The 23,187-nt window shown below is 24.6% G+C and overlaps 2 protein-coding genes across 2 annotated transcripts in view; one reads left to right on the top strand and one right to left on the bottom strand.

Moving 5' to 3' along the window:
- LOC132931685 (LHFPL tetraspan subfamily member 1 protein-like) overlaps positions 1-14,471 on the top strand; it is a 224,610-nt gene extending 210,139 nt beyond the window's left edge. Inside the window, exons 5-6 of the mRNA XM_060997615.1 lie at positions 6,239-6,337; positions 12,512-14,471. Coding sequence (XP_060853598.1) covers positions 6,239-6,337; positions 12,512-12,636 — 224 coding nt within the window. The 3' untranslated portion in view covers positions 12,637-14,471. The remainder of the gene's footprint in view (positions 1-6,238; positions 6,338-12,511) is intronic.
- Positions 14,472-16,284: 1,813 nt separating this feature from the next.
- LOC132931684 (L-xylulose reductase-like) lies at positions 16,285-22,915 on the bottom strand. The gene is made up of 6 exons (XM_060997614.1): positions 22,765-22,915; positions 20,816-21,027; positions 18,085-18,328; positions 17,241-17,355; positions 16,754-16,964; positions 16,285-16,617 (listed from the first exon to the last, which is right to left on the bottom strand). The coding sequence occupies exons 2-6, from the start codon at positions 20,961-20,963 to the stop codon at positions 16,514-16,516; spliced, it is 822 nt and encodes a 273-aa protein (XP_060853597.1). The 5' UTR covers positions 20,964-21,027; positions 22,765-22,915; the 3' UTR covers positions 16,285-16,513.
- Between the last annotated feature and the right edge of the window lie 272 nt (positions 22,916-23,187).

Raw genomic sequence — 23,187 nt, 5'->3', positions numbered from 1 at the left:
CAAGTATAGAAAGCCTATGGATTAACAATTATTTTAATTAACACGATTCCAATTTCCAACGACTTGACAATATTCATCAAACTGTTACAGTGTTTTGTAATATTTTATTAGTGAAAATAATATAACACAATGGTGTAACTCTTGTAAAGCTGTTATAGTGACTATTTCATTCGAGGATTAATTATGTACTAAGCTATAACTAAGTACCGGAAATGTATGCACTAAGCACTGTTAAATGTGCACAGTGTGCACCGCACACACATCTTTATACACATGAAATAGGTAGGTTACTTAAAATGTATTGAACGCAAAACTAAAAATAACACATTTTGTGTGGTGCAGAGATCAAGACAAATAAATAAAATAGTTTAATATTCTTAAAAAATATTGATTAATTGTAATAACATGCTTAATTTAAAAAAAATATGTATTTAAACATAAAAACAATATAATTCCCTGCAAACTATAAAGTTGTAATTCGATCAATAATAATAAAATAAAAAAATATATGCTACAGTATTGTTTAATTGTGACGCTGAACATATAACATTGCGTATTTATTTATTTTTTATATATTTATAGTATAAAAAGTATTGTTTAAAAAAATTATATAAAATAAATTTATATTATCAACTATAACATCTAAGCTTAAACTGAATACATAGCACCAAATATGATTAAACAATTAAATTATTACTAAAATACGAATACAAATTAATTAAAAATCGGATAAAAATTTGTATATATATAATAATATTATTTTGGACCATATTAACCAGTAAGTATCCAATGCAATACTGACGTATGCTGAAAATATTATAATATGTTGAATTATGTTTCGATTCAACTTTGTTTTTAGACTACATATAATCATTGAATTTAGTAAAATATACATGAACGTGCATACGCGTCTGGACCCTTTATATAATTATAATAACCATTACAGAGATTAAAGATGGATACAACTTATAGACTACCATAGTATTATGTTTTTGAGAGTATTTGTAAATTGTAATTAATAATAAGGTATAATTAAACCATTCGAACAAAACATATAATTACAAACATACGTACCTAGATATTTTTTATCATGTCTTACAGTTGTTATGTTGAATGTTGTCAGCTATTATAATAATAAACGCACAAGTGTGGAATATTCAACAGTATATTTGCATTTATAATATTCTTAATGGTAAATGTTAACTAAACAACATACAAATTTATCTATAGAATCATATTTAGGTACATGCATTTTATTATACTCGTGTGTACGAATAATAACAGTCATAATAATATAATGTGTAAGTAGTAAGTATAATATTATTGTATAATGATATCACGGTGCATGATGAATTTAAATTGTAAATAAAAGCAAAAGCGATAATGCGGGATAGTGTCGTATTGAATTAAATATCTACCATTAAAACTACTTAAAAAAAATCCATTTGAAACCGAGAAAACATTAACGCGCTTACAAAAAAAAAAAAAAAATAAAAGAAACAAATAAAGCAATATAATATTATTGCAGACCGCCAGCCGTCGACAAAAATGACTAATCGAAGTGCTACGTCTAGTTTTTGGTATAACTGTGCTAGAATGGTTATTTAGTAATTGGTATAGTGACATGGGCAGTCCTCTTTTCGTGCAGTACAGTTTTCTTTAAAATTTACAATTATAACAACTGAACTTGACAATTTTTTTATTTAATTAAATATAATCGTATCCATAAATGTGATTTTTAATTATCAAAATGAACTATGTGAAAAAAATATGCCTTCATGAATACGATTATATCAACTATATATATATAGTTAAAATTGAGTTTTATTTTCTACAATTAAATGATATTTGTTTGAAAAATATATGTGAAAAAATCATAAAATAAAATAATTTATAACCAAATTGTTTAACGTATTACTTTAGTCTAATTAAAAATTAATTTTTTTTTTTGACAAATTGTATTATTTTTATACTCTTTAATGTAAGTTTAATTTTATTTATAGTTAGTATTTTGGAAATAAAGTTAAACCTGAATTGTTACTAATTTTATATTATATTAATTTAATTGTTAATTTCAGTTGTTATAATTTTAAATTTAAAAGAAAATTGAACTAGTCGAAAAGGGAAGGATAAATTTTGGCTGAAAAGGGATGAGTACATTTTAGTCGAAAAGGGTGCATAATAGCATAATCTCTAAAGGAATGATAACTATGATGATATGATAAAATACACAAAAGATATTTAGACGACCAAATATTCCCTACATTATAGTGCTTCATATTATATACCAAACGTGTCAAGCTCAAGTACAAAATTGTCGAGTTTAATGTATTATAGTATTGCAAACTATAATTTATTATTATTTATGATATTAACCATTTTTATGAAACCATTTTTATCCAAACCCGTCGTTTAACCAAGTACCGTGCGTTAACGTTAATAATATGCTCTGTTAGTTTTTTAAATTAAGTTATTTTATGTATAAATGTATTCCTTTACAAAATAATATTTAAAGTGAAAATCAAGTTCTCACTCATTCATAAGTCGGAAACTAGTAGAAATATACGCGTATTAAACTTAAATGTGTTTTTATTAATGCAATCAAAATGTGTATATAAAAAAAAAAATATTAAGTAAATAAACGTAATGACGCGTTTGCTGAGGTTAACGTATTGTAAATGTTTCCTTTTTAACTAATATAATATACGAATTATGTATACTTACACAATAAGTAAATATGCTGTATTTTTTTGGGTTATTATTATTATTATTTAAATTAATAAGTAACTACACAGTGAAATTTGAATACAAATTTCAGATTATATAATAAAAAGTTCATTGTTTATTGTAGTATACAATAATAGTATTTTTGCTATTTTCCAAAAAAGTAATAATTTGACCAATTTCATTAATACTGTGATAACTTTGTAGCCAATTAATCATAAATTGAAAGTTTTGTCAAATTTCCATTGGCTTTTTGTAACATTTGATCAATTATTATGGATTATAATTTCGTATACAGTTTTACTTTTATCTCTAATGTGTATATTCTGTTTATTCACCCATAAACAATGTCCACATATTATATGACAGACAATACAAACGGTTCAAAGGCGGTCGAGGTCGATGTACATGGGCTATTATTTTACCCCATTGTTTAGACCACCATGCAATTAATAACATCGCAACTACCTATATGGTAATTTCGATGTTGATTGGAAATGACAATTAACACAGTTGGAACAATCAATGGACATCTTTTGAGTCAAGTGTGATGATTTAGTTTTGGATAGAGGAGGGTTTGAAATGAAAAAATAAAAACCCCCGCCGAGGTCGCAAAACATAATATGGCTGTAGACTTGTATTCCGTTCATTTGTGCGATATCAAAATATTCGTTTATTATTTATTACTAGTTTTAAAATTTAACACACACTTGAAATATAAATCATAATAAAATAATATAATACCCACTTTTGTGAACGTATATAGGTACACATTATAATAGCGCGACAAATGTTTTCGGTTACGTTTTATTTATTTATTTATTTATTTTTTTTTTTACACGCGAGATGAGAGTTGTGAATCCTCACATAAAAATACACAGCTTGTGTATGTGTGGATGAATATTAATTGCCACGAAATTATATATTCAATTTGTGAACAATGTCTAAAACTGGAAAGCATTTCAGTTTAAATATTATACTCCTGCAGCCCGAGGAGATGAACCACACTGTGTGCATAAGCAGACGGGATATGAATAGTACCAGCTAGAAATACGTGGTCGCAATACTCTATTAGTTGGATTTATGCGAACTGAATGGAAAATATATTATTAGAATTTGCTCTATAGAGTCAATGTCTCTTGGGTTCCACCCAAAACCTTATCAGCTAGTCCTTGTTTTTGTCTAGTTATTTCATACCAACAATCTATGATCACGATAAGAGGTCAATGAAACGTACCTATAATGATATTTACTAGCAGATGTATTGGTAGATCGCTGTACAAATCATTCTGGTACATTTCGTCTTCAAAAATTGTATTCGATATACTCATAGAGTAAACAAAATCATAACGATACATTGATTGGTAGATTTATAATAATATATCATTTGTAAGATTTCCGAAAGGCGTAGGAACCTCATAATATCTTAATCCGATAAATCAACACAGAATCAATTATTTTTTTATCGTTACGAACTTAGTAATAATTAGTTAGTATACATTTTGAATTCGTCATAATTTTTATTTTGGCCGAAAATTTAAAACCAAAAACTAAGACTATTAATTATTTTAAAAATATTTTATTTTATTAGTTCTTAGAATCATTGTCTTGGTTGAAACGTTGCTTCATTTAACGACGATCTAATATTATTTTATGTATTTTAACCTACTGATAATAATAAAAATTTAAAAAAAATCATTCTTGAAAATTTAAAGTAGTTTGAAAAATGTATAATTGTGTAAAAATAAATACAAAATAATGAATAATTGATAAAAATGACAAAAATAAAGAATAAGTCATATTATAAACATTAGGCATACAACTATTTGAATGTATGTATATGTGTTTACGTTTTTAAATAACAAATTTAAAAAAATACATTATGCATTATATAAGGAAATTGTCTTGTCGGTAAAATGCGTAGGTTCAAAAGAATATTAAATTTGATTACATCATAATATTATAATGCGATTCTTTTACATTACAGTATTGTAACTTCAAATAGATAGTCTAATCATCAAACTCTAATGAACTGTGTCATTATTCATTTGAATTATAATAATTATCTCACAGTACCTAGTAACTGGGATGCTAATTTAAATTAACATATTTATAAATTTGAAAGTTACGGATGATTTTAATTAATTGCTAATTTATATACTACACTAGTTTCTTGGTTTTTGTTTTTGTTTTGTTTTTTTTTTTTTTTTATAAATACATTTATTTCTTTTTTATCATCATGATAATATGATCAAATGTATTTGCATTGAACTATCATATGCAAACTTTTCGCTGTGGTTACAAATATGCGTTTGAAATTGTATTATATTTCATTTTTTTCAATTTAAAAATAGTGTGAATCTAATAGAGATTAACATAAATTAACCATGTAATTATACACTAAATTCAATGTAATCAAGTCATATATAGTCATTATGAATATAATTGTTTATATTACGTACGATGTGTTTAACAATGAATGTATTATACTGTATAAGATTCTAAACGGGTTCAAGATTACCTTTTTTTACAATTATTTTATTTATGTTCGTGCATTTTTCTTTTGTGTCAGTAGACACTTTTTAACCAGAAAAAATACTTCAAACTTCAATATTGAAATATTTTTAATATTTGAAAATTGAATTTAGATTACCGTAGTTATTTTAAATTAAATTCATAACATTTTTATATTAGTATATTAAAAAATTATATATTTTTTTAAAATATTTTAGATCTTTTAAGATATAAGTAAATATTTATAATTTTATATTTTTTTTCGATTTATAATGTTAACATTTTTTCAAATCCAAATGTTTAAAAATATATTTAAAATTTCCTTGAAAGCTTTTCCTACAGAAATTTAAAATGTCAATGGTACATAAATATGATGCGTAATAAATTTTTCATAGATATTTTAAACAAAAGATAGCGATTTTTTTTTTTCTAAATATAATAGTAGGTAATTTCGCAGTGATTTAAAATTGTTTCTATTACACATATTATTATAATTTTATATACACAATACAATTTTCAAAAAATTTGAGCTATTTTTAAGGTTTTTATACCATAAACCTATTTACGCCATTCTTATAGGTACAATGGTCTTGGCAAAAATGATGTTGAAACTATTTTATTAATAGAAAGATGAATAATTATACAACATTTTTAGAAATAAAAACTGACTCAAAATCTTACACAGCCCATACAGTAAACTATACAATAACTAAATGTAATTTAAAATTTACTATACAACAAAGCAATTTATCCCTTTTTAAAGTTTATATTTTTATATAAATATTTTTTTATAACTAATATAATTTTCAAATTATTTTAATAAGTTATTTATTAGTGACTATATAAATATAAAGTAATTATATACATCTTAATAGTTAATTTATTTAAATTTTATAATTGTATTTATTTTGATTTTCTCACAAATGTTTGTCCATTCTGTTTAGTTTTTGTATTACTAAAGTTATCAATTAATTATAATTAATAATATTTTTTTTTTCAGCGGCTCTTGTCAGCAGTGGTGGCGCTATTTATCCGATTGGCTGGGATAATAGAGAAGTGAAAGAGTCCTGTGGGAACATATCTGGACCATATAAGCTAGGTAAGAGCACGTTATCTCAAATAACAGGGTTGTTGAATATATAGTCACTCTCAAATTGCGTAATATTATAATATGCGCTCTACAATTTTAGCATGTGCAATATTCACATATATTTTGCCTGTATTACGCCTGTTTTATTTCAAAGGAGATATTTCATTCCCAGGCTTTATTGAAATTCCTCAATGTGAATTTCAAATCATCAGGTAATTAAAATGGAATTATTTTCATGAAATACATTTACGAGACTAATAAAATTATTTACCGTCATTATTGACGAGAAATCCTGTGAATAAGACGTAAATAATAACGTCTATTTCAGAGAATCGTAATCGACTCTTATTAGTGGTTTGAACTAAAACATAGAATTTCATAAATAGAATAATACATTTTAAAAATACTACGTAGAAATAAGGTACTTATTAAAATTCAAGTATAAGAAAACAAGAAAACGTCATTGTTTATATCAAATAATTATTTAAAATTGTATAACTTTTTTGAATCACAAATATATCATATTATATTTAATGTGTGTATTGTCACCAGAATTTGGTTAATTTTAGAAATTTTACGACTACAGTATTTTAATTTGTTGTTTATTATTTAAAATCGATTGAAATGAAAATTTAACTAAGAATATCTGCATTGATTTTTATTTGAATTTCAATTACAATTATTAACGTTAATAATTTGATCTTAAGCTGTCTAGTATTAATCATTCCAAATAAAATATGAACTATGTTACGTACACCTTATTTAATCTTTAGTATCTTGATAAAAATTGAACTACAGTCTTTTTCTACCATTTATCTCCAAACTTAATCAGTTTTAAATACGTTTTACAATGACATCTGATTTCGAAGTCATTAAAAAATCGATACAATTTAATTTAAAAACGACACAAAGAATAACAAATTTAAGATGACTTTTCATGTTCTATCTTACACGGACTTTCACAACTGTAGACATTATCGACATCTTTTCATCAGTACAATAATAACGTATTATTAATAAATGATGAAGTATAAACTATAGAAAAATTCATATAATTATATTTATCTATAATAAAAAAATAAATACAAGGTGTCCTGTTAAAAATTTGATAACTAGTGCTCATATTTTATTAGAAAATAATATTATGTTATACAATGTAATATAATTCCCAATCACTAAAATAATATGTTTTTTATTCATTTTTATATAGCTACCATATAAATATATACAATACATTGTCTGAAAAAAATCGTTGTTTCAAAATCAGTGGTTGTTATGTGATCCCCAACTTCCATAATATATAAATTACCAAATATTATGTTTTTATTCTGACACAAAACTTAATATTTAAATTATTTTCATATGTCTAGTAAATAGTTAATTATAAAATATTTATTGTAAATACAAATAAATACAAAGTAAAACCATACTTGTATAACATTTGATTCAGCTTTCCCTTTTTTTCGTACAACAATTAGCACCATCCCACCTTGGATATCGCACAGTAGTTATAACGTACTATGAATTTTACTATCGTCATTGGTAGCATTTCTTTCCGACTAAGTTAGCGAAACCAATGCTGTGGTATGACGTATAATTATAACTCATCGTAATAAACGTCGATTTCTAATCAATTTATCGATAATAACCTTCTCACTACTTACATTGTTTATTATACGGATAAAATGCATCATCATAGAGTTGTGTAGTTGGGTTATTGTTGGAAAATTAAAAAAAAAACCAACAAAATCATAGATTAATCCGATAATGTCTTACAAATTAAAAAAAAAAATAGGTTTCGATAATATTATATAACATATATGCATTGCTATAAAGGGTCACAAATACTCATGTGCGTGCAAATACATGTATCTTATTTCCGTGCGTCACATCAATTGATTTCATATCTTCAAAAAATAACTGATTCTAACTTGTTTATCCAAAATAATTACACGATCTTATTACCGTATGGAAACTAAGCAAAAAGTTTACAAAACCTTTCCAATCCCAATGACCGAGTTACCATATTTTCTATAATATCTAATTAAAATATGCACATTTATTTTCTAGATCATGAAAAAAATGCAGTAATATCAATGTGCATACTAAGTGCATGCTTTTATAATTTTATATAATTCTACTTTTTACTTTTTTTTCATACTATTTTTAGTTACTTAGAAAAATAAACTACCTACGATATTAAATATTTAAATTGGCTTATAATATTAATTAAAACTAAATTTCAAACAAACAACATATCACACTAAGCATTGTTCTATATTTTTCACTTATAACTTCCCACACAACATATAATTAGGTTACGCCAGGGCCCCCACAAGGGGAGGGGTGCTGTTGGACTATGAGTACAGTGTCCCAGCTATTTTAAAGGAGCGTGGGCCCGTTTAAATTAATTTGTAATTTTTGAAATTTTAATATATATACTTATTTTATATTAAACTATATCATAAAATAACATTTTAAATTAAACATTCGAGACACTCGATGAAGTTCGCGATTGATGCAATTAATTTAATTTTAAAACAATTGCCTAGTACCAAAATGCATTATATCGCGTAATAAATTAAACTTGGTAACACACTTCCAGGAAAAAATCACAGTGAAGTTAAATCAATGAAAAAATATTTCACTTCGTTTATAAGTTTGATTATGTCTTCGTTTTAATATAAAATATTATCGTGTATTGATCAAAGAAATATTACACAAAAATAGGAATATCATTAGATGAAGAAATTAACATCCTCTAGGATTCAAAAATTACCTACAAAATATATGAGATAGTTGGCCTCAAATTCTATTCGAAACACAACAAGTAGCTAATATAGTGTTTCTCAACCGGTGTGTCGCCAAACGTGTCCAAACGTGTTGCGAAAAATACTAATATTAAAACGAATTGTACGAACGTTGTTGACACTATATTTACAAAAATTAATAGGTATTATCCTTATTTTTTTTTTTTATTGTATGTCATGAAGTATAAAAAATTTTAATACTGTGTCGCCATAATACGAAGGTTGAGAAACACTGAGCTAAAGAAATTAAAATAGTACCAAATTTCGGAGATAATACTAGACGAATAAAGAAAAAAAAAATCATTTATCTTATCGAAACTTCCTATCGAACTTCTGAAAGTATTGAACCTGAAATAATAAAATAGAATTTAGGTATAAATTATGTGATTTATTACAACTTTATTTTGTCAGACTTAAAACATCAATTTTAAATGGTCAAAAATATTTGTTACATTTGAACCATTATTAATATTTTTATCACTGACTAATGAAGAATTAGAATTGAAAACAAAATTACTTGTACAAAAATACAAATCAAATTTATCTGAAAATGTGTGTCATGAAATGTTACATCTAAAAAATATATATTCTTCAACATTTCAAGAAATCATTGTAATGCCACTATTCGAACTATTAAATTCCATTTACGCGAATAATGTGTAAATGATTAATAAATAACAAACATTTATTACAAGAACCCAGAATTTGACGTGGGAACCTGGATTACGCAGTACACACATACACACACACACACACATTTTTTATAAATTATTGTTTCAGTTTATAACAATATGTCATCGGCTCTAAAAAAATGTTTACTTATAATTTTAATTTGCTACAATGTTATTAAATAGACTATTAGAAATTTTTGAATATAAACGACAAACTAATACATCGATTTTATCTGAAATATCATAATATTAATAGTTAACTAGTATAATATACAGATTACATTCATACATTGTATTTTATTAGTCAATAATAAAATTCTATTTAAATTGCAAATGTAAATATAAATAAAAGTACATTAGAAATGTATAATATAATATGCCATAATACATAAGCGTTAAATTAATTCAATTATTTATATTATATTTGACATAAAAAGAACCAATCTTGGTATCCTTGAATATCATTATTGATCAAATACATCAAATACGCATATCTCTAGGGATTATATTGGTTTTCATATTATTGCTACTTGAAACAAATCATAAAACGTATACAAAATAAATATAAAGGAATATATAGTAACCTATTACAATATATAGTAAGGTATATTATATGCAAAAGATTATAATAATATCATTAAATGTATTATAATGATTGTATCAATGCAGTTAAAATAAAATACTAAACATTGGTTATACGAGTTATCATACTTGACTTCTATGAAATAACATAATATTATTTATTTATAAAAACTGCAATCAGTTTATGAATGTTATAATTATATATATACAACTAAAAAAGCTAAATGCATTAATTTTATGTAACAAGTATCTATGTATATTTTATTAAAATTAAAATTTTATAGAATTTTAAAAATATTTTCAATAATAATAATAATAACTTTATTATAATCGTTTCTATAAAGTTTTTGTTAGATGTACTTGATGTAGATTAAATTGCCATCGATAACGCCTGCAGTATTGTCCTGTAGGTTTATTAATAAGTTAATAAGTTAAACTAAAAGATATTTTTTAACAACTGACATTTTTTACTTATTAATAAATTCATTTTATATTTATTGTAAATATGTTTAATAATTTAATTTATTAATAATAATAATATTATTAATAAATAAATATTTTTATTATAATATGCATGAGACATAACCTATCACATCAGTAATGTTATGTTGTTGTTTTTAAATTAATATAAAACAAAAAAATATAAATTCTGAAAGAAAAAAATGCATACTTTTTTTAAATCGTCTTAAAATTTATTTTGCACAGTAAAAAAAGAAAGTGGTAGACTGAATTCATATTTTTGCACTAAAACTCGTGAATATACGAATGTTAAAAAAATTATAAAATGTTTTATAAACTACATATTATTATTAATAATAGAGTATAGTATTCATTATATATTGTAAGCGTGATCTATCTGACTTAAAAGTTTTATAAACTGTAAAGTGTTTTTTTTTTCATATCGTTCATGTTTTACGTTTAAATTTGTAAACATTTTCTGAAAATATAAAAAACACAGTTTTTAACGTTTTAGTTAAAACATTTCACATCATGTAATCGAATTCGTGTTTTATGTAAAAATCTTAAAATATTTCCATCATCTCAAAAATCATTATTGGAACCATACTCATTTTTATAAAATAATAAAAACTATTTAATATCCACTTTGATCTGCTCAAAAAGTTGAAACAATATTGTACCAAAGAACTAAAAATTACACACATGGCCATTCTTGGGAATAAAAGACCCAAAATAAACATAATTATTTTGAGACTCGGTACGAAAATAATTGGCAAGCCCAACATAGATTTATACTTATAGGTATTTTTAAAATACCTACTATTTTATCGTTCATACATTGACTGATTTAAAATATAAATTAATTTCAGATGAATTTTTCATCTCGCGGTGGAAACAAAAAAATAGTGTTGTCTTTGAGTTACTTAAAAAAAAAGTCATAGCAGCTGGTATGATGGACTATATTATATCTTCAAAAATCAAATTAAGGGTATAAGCAGTAAAGTTATGAACATGAAAAAAAAAGCCCCAGGGTCTTCTGAAAGTATTACTGCGTTCCCCTTCGCTTTCACCGCGACAGTTATTAACTTAATACGTATTATTAAAGTATATCGCCGCTTTACTTCTAAGAAATTCGTCGGTACGGCGGTACTTCTATACGAAACATGACATTTTAAATGCTCGAAATAATATAATATTTGAAACCAATTGAACCTTTTTTTTTTTTTAAACACGAGGCCCCAAATTCAAGTAAAAACACTAAGCTAACCACCACTTTCCCTCCGAGGACGGGACTGATTACATGTGAACAGCTGGTTACCCGTTCACCCTTACAAAAATATAGTAGGTACAGTATGTCCATATATAACATTATTAAAGTCTTATAATAGTATTATTCTATCACCGATCCGTTAGACACGCGATGGTTCTCACTCGAACTGTTTCAGAAGAAATGAGGCGGTAAATAGAGCAAATATATTATATCGTTTGAACTCTATTCGATATTACCCATATTTGTAATTCAATCGTTGCACGTCGCGCTTGAACCGTCAACCAATAAAATAATAATAATAATAATATCAATATCGTAACGGGTGTAATTCGACATGCAGTTATTATATGTACTCATTTAATATTATATATTTTTGTTCGTTTGTCCGCAGGAACGTGTCATCTGTCGTGGTCCGTGTACATGTTGGGTTCTTCGGTGGCGCTGCTCCTGTTGTGCTTCTACCTGAGCTTCTACTCGTCCCGCGACAGCCCGGGCAGTTCATTTCGTTCTATCTGATGAGTGCACGCTCAGGCCACAGCATCCTCCTCCGCACATGACCCAGGATACGCCGCTGGCCATTATTTCTGTCGCACGTGAAACGCACGTCGCCAGCCTCCGCAACAACGACAACGACGACGACGACGACGAAACACAATTCAAACCAACCATTATCGCTCATTGTAAACTCTAAAACAATAATAATATTATATTATACCACATTGTATTTCGTATTTGTTAAAAAAAAAAATCAAAAAACCGACAGGCGCTTATGATATTATCGTTATAATAATTATCGTTGTTATATTATTTCGATAATAATTATGACTGCACGCCGAAACGAACATTGATCACCGTCTATTTTTTATCTTATTTTTCTGTCGTTTTCGCGTCTACATAATACGAATAATATTATTGCATGCGTACGATATGTATTATTACGATATTGTCTTGTTCTATAAAAAGAATCCTGTAAACACTACGTGTTATTGAATTTAATAGTAATAATAATAATATTCATTCAACTAAAATTAAAACGTAGTCTTAATCGTAAATTGTGTATGTATAACTTAGTATTCTTTCGGTCAATCGTTGTACGGAGAATAGCGATTGACAACCAAGAATAATATTATAACTGCGATATAATAATATATTATGTATATTATTGTTATGTAAATATCTGTTATTTGAAGTTTCAATATTTCATTTGGATTTGTATTATTTGTACTTGTTTTTTTTTTTTTTTTGTGTGTGTTTCTATATTAAATGATATTACGAGTATATTGCATTATTAGCATTGGAATATTTATGTTTTCCAAATTAGAAAAATATTGAAAATTTAAGTTGAAAAAAATAATATTTAAATTCAACAAAAACGGCTACCCAGCAATATGTACATCGGAGAACATTTAGTAGTGCATAAGTTATTATCGAAATGTTATTATTATTATTTAATTACTTGTACCATTTAATCAATATTATTGTTTTGTTTTTTTTTTTTACTTGTACATACTATTGATTTAACCACAATTTATTTAATTATACGAAAGTAAGTTTATTCAAAATAATATATTTAAAATAAATACACAATTTCCAATTAAATAATTCCGATTTGTAGAAATAACACAGTTTTCTTTTCATTGTTTAATATTGTGGTAATTAACTGCTTATAGCTCATAAAATGTGTAATAGATTGTATTTTTTTTTTTTTTAATCTAAATAATTAAATAATGATTTATAAATAAATTTTAAGTGAATTTTAATGGTCTAAGAAAGTTATAATTTTTGTTTTTTTAAAATTATAATTCATTGTACAGAATAAATTAATTTTTAAGCAATTATTGAACCCTTCCTTATGTGCGAGGTTTGACGATGAACCGAATAAGCACAAAATTAATATTGATCATATTAATTATTTACACTATTATTATTCGTTAAAACATATTATATATTTATTATAATACAATACTATAGTCTTTAGTGTCATAAAAATATAAAATATAATTCACGAGTCACATACAATTTGTCAAATATACGCAAACATAACCATTGTTATAATAATTACCTACTATAATATTATATGCAATATTTAAATTACTGATATAGGTATTAGGTACACATTGTATATACTATATGCCTATAAGTACTTAACAATAAATAATTATAGTTTATGAAAGATGTTTACATTTTTTTTTGTTTATTAATAAATAAATGTTTTATTTATTTTAATTGCAGGTAGTAATCTTAGAAAATAATATATTTATTTATTATTTTTTTTTTACTGAAGAACCATAATTGAATAATCTGTATTCCAATTTGACACATTATTATATATTAAATCGAGTTAAAAAATATATTCAAGTATTACTAATTGTATTATTATTAATTGTATTTAAATATATAAAATGAAGTACAATATGTTAAAATAAATTTAAATTATTTAATTCTCAACTACTAAACTAACGAATATATTTTTATTGTTAAGGTGTAAACAATACACATACTTAAATTCAATGTGCTTTATGAGGTTTCTATCTAGTTCAAATCGAATAGGTTAATCTAGAAAGCTTATTAGCTAATACTTCTGAAGTACCTAATTAGTTGAAGTTATAATCCATGAAACAAGATTCATGAATTGATTCCCAAATTGTTAACTGGCATACGAAAAAAATAGTTTTGAATAAAAATTATTGATTTTGATTTTGATAAAAACTTAAGAGAAGTTTGAAACCCAATCGTCTATATAATATTTTATAGAAAATCGTAGTTAAAATTCAGTGTAAATTGATATTCTGCTATTTAGTTACCATTAAATGATTATTCTATATTGATGCTTTAAGTTTCTGGTGACAGTAAATACAGTTTCGAATGGTAAATTTTTAATCCCTTTCCTCGATTCTCAGAAATCTAAGCCTGTAAAGTCAATGAAACATTAGTCGTTAATAATAGTAAAGGTTATGAGTATTATAGAACATATTATGGCTGCAAATTTAAAATTTGAACCAGATTACCAAGACGGTAGGTATCTAAAAAGGTTAATGTCATAGTGTACTACTGCAGGATGGTACTGTCAGATGAGAGATTTCTGATTGTAGCAAATCAAATCTAGTTTCTATTTTGGAGATCAAAAACAATAATCTTAAATAAGTCAAAATATTAATATTAACTGTATACATGTATACGTAATTATGTACTTTATTTATATTTACAGTAATATTTCACTTACACGAAACTACAGAAGCGAAGAGACATGATGATTTTTTTTAAATATTTATAATTTTAGAATATTATTAAGTTATTTATACCACGTTCCAATTTACACCGTTCTAAGGTACGTCGATATTGACCGTATAAATGTATAACTATATTGTCATTTACTAGATGATATTTTTGTCAATTAATATAATATGTTAAACTAAAAGTTCTATTACAAAAAAAATAATAATAATAAATTACAAATAGCAATATAATTTGGCTATAAAATATCCAAATAGGCAAACAAAATAGTACTAAACTGAAAAGATATTTTGGCCTGTTTTTCTGCAATTTATTGAACTTAAGTAACAGCGTGACCGAGTAACCATATAAGTGAAATTGTTTTTGAATTTATTCTTCTGATATCTTCAAGTATATTTTGAAAATTATTTAGTGCCATATCGTTTGGATTAAATTTATTTTTATGCTATCAAAATATCAATCATGCTTAGATAATCACTGACTATAACGTAATCTAAGTTTTCCTCATTTTTAATAGAACACAGAATTTAAAGCTAGATTTTTGGTTAATTAAAGTAAAAATTACGAAGAATAAATTATTTGATTAACATTAATGTTTTTTTTATTTGTAGTATCACAAGAAAAATAAATGAATGAGTAAAATCAGAATAATTGTTTAAATAAAATATGATTGAGTAAAAAATATTTATTTTTTTTATTTACATACATACTAATTTGGTTTCACGTAAATAAGTATTTAAAGTTAATTGTTTACCGGATAATTTAATAAATTAGCAAATCATTTAAACAGTCTACCTAAACATTACAATGAATATTAATGTTGTTGTTGTATAACTTAAACAGTTATGGTATGTGTGTTATTAATTATTGATTAAGCTGCAAAAACGCCAAAAACTATAAAAATATACAGATAAAAAAAAAACAGAAACATTTTTCAAATCAAAATGTGAAATTTAATAAAATTAATGGTTTAGGATACACAGTGTATTGTCAAAAAAAGTATGAGAATTATTGTACAATGGATGTAATAAATATATTTTAATAACATATTATTATTATTTAAATAGTTCGAGTTGGAATATAATATACATAAAACAGTATATTTTTACGTTGAATTAGTGAATTCCTTGATAATGTCTCTGTTTCACAGCGAATCCGTCTATCCGGCCAAGAATCCACCGTCGACTACGAGAGCCGTTCCGTTTACCATGGTGGAGTAGTCGCTGAGCATGAAAATCACAGCGTTCGCAATGTCGTCGGTTTCTAAAAGCATAACAGAAACACAAGATTGAACATCACCAGTAAAATAATATCATGACAAACGTTCGTCGTCTGAAGCGTGCGCGTCGACACGATTCGTTTTCGTTTCGACACAGCACTCGCTGCAAAATTCACAAACCTGCGAATCTGCCCAGTGGGATTCGTCTCATTATGGGTCCCGATTTTTCTGGGTCTGACCACGCGATTTTACCCATTCGAGTCAACACCACAGTCGGATTAACGTTGTTGGTACGGATACCGTATTTGCCCAGTTCGATTGCCATCGTTCTAGTTATTTGATTCACGGCTCCTTTAGATGCACAATATGTCGTATGATCGGGTATGGCTCTCTGTAGAAGTTTCAAAACAAATAAAATGTAAATTGCGTCACTCGGCTGTCATAATATTATTATTGCAACACGACCACTTAACACCGCCCAACCTGATTGCTGTGAGACGTGATTAATTTGTAGTTTTTTGTTGTTGTTTTTTTATTTTTTTTATTTTTAAGCAAACATAAGTGAACCGTTGATTTACATACAAAACTCGTGTTACTAATTGTTTAACAATATCGCATTATACGGATACTACTAGTTGTTGTCGTTGTCACAGATATTATAACTTACCGTAGAAATTGTCGAAGATATGTTTACAATAGATCCTTTGATACCGGCATCAATCATGTTTTTTGCCACTGCCTGACTTATTCTCACTAAGGCTCTGGCGTTGATATTTAAAGTCCTAAACAACAAATATATTGTTTATTTCAAATACACCACAGTTTAAGTTATTTATTTATCCTATTAAAAATTACTTGAAATTTTTTTTTTAGAAAAATTTAACTTATATTTTTAAATAATTGAGTCTATTGTAATTCATGTTTGTTATACGACAGTACAATATTATATTAGTATACACAATATCAATTTTAAGTTCAAAAAGTTCAATAAAAACATTGTCTTCGCAAATTCAGAATTAAAATCGTACTTCAACAAATTGTATGTTTAAAATTCTGAATTCTTTTGTAATACCAGAAATTATTTTTTAATAAACTGTTCATTATCACAATTTAGTATCGTTTTTATTTTCATGCTTAATTACATGATTAATCTCTAGTTCATAAAACTCTACTTTCGTTAGTTAGTTTATATTGAATTATTATTATAAGTATTATATAATAATGGCCATAACGGAAGATTAATTGGTCTTGAAAAGTAACAAAACCATTTTATTTATTTATTTTAAATTTTTGTCAAAAAAAAGTATAATTTTTTAAAAATATTTTAAATTATAAACTATATTTTTCTGCAAATCTTAATCGAAAATGTAATTTCCAAACATAAATATTAATAGTGTTTTATTGAGAATTAAGTCTAATCTAAATAATTAAAAAATATATTCATCGTGTAATCATATTTATATTAGTCACGTGAATATAATATTTATGAAATAAAATAAAATTTTACTAACTTATCCCAACCATGTTCAGTGACATCGAAAAATGACTCTATAACAGCTACACCGGCATTGTTGACCAAACCATGTACTGGACCAATGTCCAACATTTTTTTATAAGTGTCTTCCCAATTGGAAACATCACAAAATATTTGTTTAGTATTTGGTAACGCTTTAGCAGCGCCTTCTTCCTTCTCTACCACCGCGTAAACAAATGAACCCAAATCTATCAATCTCTCTGTAATTTTTTCACCCATACCTGAAAAACAACATACATTTTTATTATTATTCATCAAATATTCGCCATTTAACAATTTTCAAATGCACTTCGAAAAACCAGTTGATATTAAGTACCCTATCCTAAGATTTGTGATTATTTATATAATAGAAATAAATTGTATTAAGTGGTTACGACATTAAACCATATTGGAGTATCACCATAAATACATTATAATATAAAATACAATTTAATACCATAAACTTTAAACTCTAAAATAATTGAATAAAGAACTTAAAATACGTAAAATAGCGAAATATACAAATAATGTATACCTTACTTAATTATTGATATCTTTCTCAAACATAATGTAAACATTGAATATGTTATTAAATAATTTATTTATAATTATATATATTTCAAAAAAAGTAAATTTATTTTTGTAAGCCCACTTTATTTATTATAATTTATTTAAACAGCACTAAATGAAAATATTTATATAATTATTAATTTTCGGTAATTTATAATAAATCGTTGATTATCCTTTTTATGAAAATTAAATATATATTATGTCAGGTCGCGTGAACTATAGTTAATCATTTAATTATTTAATATTGAGTTAATGATCACTCAAATATAATTTAGAGGTCATGATTGGTCCATTAGATTCCATTGAATATTAAATTAGTTCGATTTTATAAACTCAGAATAACTCAGAATTAATGTTATAAAATTGTATGTATGTTACAAAATATAAAAATATTTAATCAATTTAGTTTTTTTAGGTTAATATATTTAAATTTAAACTTTATAATTATTTTAAATATGAATAGGTATATATATATATGTTGTATTTTATAAATCTGTATCTAAATTTTTTAAACAGTAAAAAATATAAATTGGATATTTTGTAACTAAATTGAATACAGGTAAATAAATATAATATAAATTCAAGATTAAAAAATATTTTAATTTATTGTTAATTACTTTGATAAGACATATTTTTGTATTTGTGAGATAAATAATTTCAAAATGTCGAAGTTTTTTCCAGATAAAAAACAGATTAATAATGTAGGTGTCTAATTTATATATAAGTTATATCAAGAGCAATGAACTGTTCAATAATTAACGTTTATCTAGGTTTTCATGACATTCGAGTTATGGTAGTGGTACTGACATTTGTAGTACTTATAATACATCATACAATTTTCGTTAATCAAAACTACGCGATTTTACACTACGCTGTGTTCTCTTTTTTATAATAGCCTGATTTTGAAATTTATCAGAAATTAAAAACAGAATAGGCACCTAATTATCTTTATGGTCTGGTACACAAATCGACTAATTGAGTCTATCTTATGTTGTTATATAAGCATTTTCAATTAGTGTATACTATAAGAAGAGTAAAGCACCAAGGGATACTACATCGCAATCGGCACTATTAAAAATATAAATTATTCATTTAATTGATCCATAATCAATATTTATTCATTATTAAAATGTTTAGATAAACATTTCAGAACGTAAAATTATAAATATTGTTGGTCACAGTATAAAAAAGAAAAGTGAAATTTTAATAAACCATTGAAATTAAATGTTAAAGATTATAAAAATATTTTGTAACAATTCCTTAAGCAATGAAAATAAAAGAGTTATAATCTCAAAAACTAAAAGGGAAAATTAATTTTTCATTGAATATATAATAATTTACAATTTAAATATAATTAAATATTAAATAATTGTATTTATATATTTCTATTATTATAATCATTAAATTATAAAGATTTAAAATAATTGCAATGCATAATAATATTATATAATTCATTAAATTCTACAAATTATTTTAAGCTTTAATTTTTAATGATTTTTAATATTATTTGAACGGACATGCTTTGAATATTGTTTCAGACCGACTTTGTATTATCATAAAATTTTCAATTTGTATTAATCACTCCAATTTCAATGCTGGTTTGCTTGTATTTGGTTTTATACCTTTACAATCAATATAATTTAATTTCAAAAAATTATCTCACATCACACTTATCATTTATCTACAGTTATGCTGTATTAATATGAAGTTTAAATCGGCGGTGAATAAACATAATAACATTTGAAAAACAATTTGAGAAAATATGGTTTTTCATACCATAGTGAATTGAATGGTTATATATTTTCGAAAAAATTTAAGAATTTCTTAACTAATAAAATGTAAATAAATCTCTGTAAATCGTTTACAGTGGATACCTTATCCGAGAATAGCTTTAAATAAATTATAAAACAAATTATGGCACAATTTGTAATGCGTCCATGTCTGTTAATCGCTTATATATTTTTGTTGATATAATATTTTGTACTTTACAATACTTAAACATTGTACTGTAGGTACATAATGCCTACATTATATATATATATATTACATCCTATACAAATACGCGTAGTGCGCATGACACATTTAGTGTATTTAACACGTGCTTATATATATAAATCATTTATGATATTTACTGTTATTTATTTAATCGTATAACTAACCAGCACAAGATCCAGTGACGATGAATTTTTTGCCTTTGAAATAATCTTCCATTTTTTGTGGTGCCTGTCCAGCCATACTCCTAGATAGAATATCAACGGCCATTTGTCCAGCTATTTTATGAGGTAGTCTGCATATGGAACGTATCATTTTGAATATGATTTATTATTTGTGTGACTTCAATAAAATAAGTCTCAGTCTTATCAACACTTATCTGTAATAACATAAACTCATATAATAAATTCTTAAATGCATCAATTGTAATAAACTATACTAAATTCAAGTTGTAATCTAATTAATTTTAAATTTGCTTTTATAACAAATATGAAGTATTATTTTCTCTAAATGACATTCAATGTTGTTTACATAAAACAAATATTTATATTTAAAAAATAGCAAGACAAGTGCCTATATATTATAATAGTTAAATATTTTTGAATTAATAAGAAACATTATTTAATTAAAGTATACATACACAATTGCTATATATACTTAAAGTAAATTATTAAGATATGTGTGTATAAGATAAGTATAGGTATTGTCTTGTAAAACCTAACTAAATAATATTCAATGCATTTTTATTAACAAATAATTATGATTTCCAAAAAATAAATTAAATCGTGATTAAACATTTCAAACCATATCTGTTTTTATCTTTAAATTATTTCAATCTTTTTTATACATTCACCATAATCGTTTCTGTCTAATTTTAATTATAATATGTTATATTGCGTAAAAAAAAATGTTTTATGTAATAATTAATTCCATTAATTGAAATAATATTTTCATAGGATATAATTACTGATATCTATATTATTATGTTATATTATAATACACTTGCATTATATTACAATATCGCTTCACTAACTATAATATTCTAGTATATTCTAGAATATTCTATACTATTCTAAAAAAGTATTATTAATTGCAAAATATCTAACAATATCAATGAAATAAAACAATTATTTATTACTGTAATTCATAATATTCAGATTACGTTTTATGTTATCAATGTTACAAACCAGTAGAGTGTAATATTTTAATGAGCTTCTATAATAGATTGGAGAATTTTTTTAAATTAATAAAAAAGTGATAAAGTAAAAAGTGCAAATAAATTTATAATTGTAATTTTTAATTGATTTACTTCAAACGGCAAATCTTTGTTAATGCCATAAGATAATTATATTAGAGGTGGCTAAGAAAATTAAAAGTCAATAGTTCAATTTGTTAAGTTAATTTAAATGTAATATAATTGATTAGAAATATTTCATCTCGTAACTCATTCAGTAATTTATACCACATATTATAGATTTATTTAAAAATTTGATAACCTACCCTACAAAAAATCTTAACTTGATAATAAATACTACAATTATAATATCTGTTACGTATCTTTATGAAATGAAATATATTAATTTATAAATTTCAAAAATTGACAAAAAATAAAAAAAAACAGATTATGTAGGTATTTTTTTACCTTTTTTGTTTAAATTGTTTTACTTATTTCTTAATGAGGTTTTATATTATTCACATAAAAATATATTAAGTATGCGTTCAATAAAATCATAAGTCAATTTTTTTTTTTTTTTTGAAAGGGGAGGAGGCAGTGACAACTATTTTTGAAAGGCTATAACAACATATATATTATTTTTATATTGGCATAATATATCTAGTAAAACAATATTAAACGAAACTCATTATTGTATTATTTAGATAAATTAAAGAAAATAGTATAAAAAATACGTAAAATAATTCGATTTACAGTATAAAATAATATAACAATTGTATTTTTTTTAGAATTTTAACGAAATAAACTGTAGTAAATATATTAAAATCAATAATATCTTAATTTCATTATACTAATATATATTGTGTCTTTATTTGATTAAAATTTCTACAAGCAATGAAACAAATACAAAAAAAAAGTGAAAATTAATAAAAAAAAACTTACCGCCAACAACACCGATTGAAAGCAATAAACTGTGTAACGCTACTTGTGGCGCATAGAAACTAACAAACGAATTTCAACTAACGCATGCGTGTTGATATAGTAAGCATTCTTTTTTTTTGTAAATTGTAGCATAGCCAAGCACTTTATGACGTCACAAATATGTGGGGGGGAAAATTTATGTGAGTTTATAAAGTGAAAGAGGAGTGTGTCTCAAAACGTATACGGTATACAAGTATACTATATTGATGTAAATACGAGTTTCAAAACGGTTTAATAAACTGTGTAATGTGTAGTCACTCGAAATGAATACTACAACCAATTTTAACGAACGATAATTCAATATTTATATCTTACATTACAATTCAATGAATTATAACCGTCCATTATTGAGTTTATAACAAAATTATATTTGAAAATTCAAAA

This window comes from Rhopalosiphum padi, chromosome 1, assembly GCF_020882245.1.
Source record: "Rhopalosiphum padi isolate XX-2018 chromosome 1, ASM2088224v1, whole genome shotgun sequence".
NCBI lineage: Eukaryota > Metazoa > Arthropoda > Insecta > Hemiptera > Aphididae > Rhopalosiphum > Rhopalosiphum padi.
The sequence above is the reverse complement of the archived record's forward strand: the minus strand, read 5'-3'. Positions and strand labels throughout refer to the sequence as shown.

Bases quoted from the DNA above. Each gene is read 5' to 3' on its own strand.
- LOC132931684 (XM_060997614.1), bottom strand. From the start codon at position 20,963: ATGATACGTTCCATATGCAGACTACCTCATAAAATAGCTGGACAAATG. The intron at 18,329-20,815 runs GTTAGTTATACG...GTTGTTTTTCAG, and splicing joins CGTCACTGGATCTTGTGCTG to GTATGGGTGAAAAAATTACA. The intron at 17,356-18,084 runs GTTAGTAAAATT...TTTGTTGTTTAG, and splicing joins ACTGAACATGGTTGGGATAA to GACTTTAAATATCAACGCCA.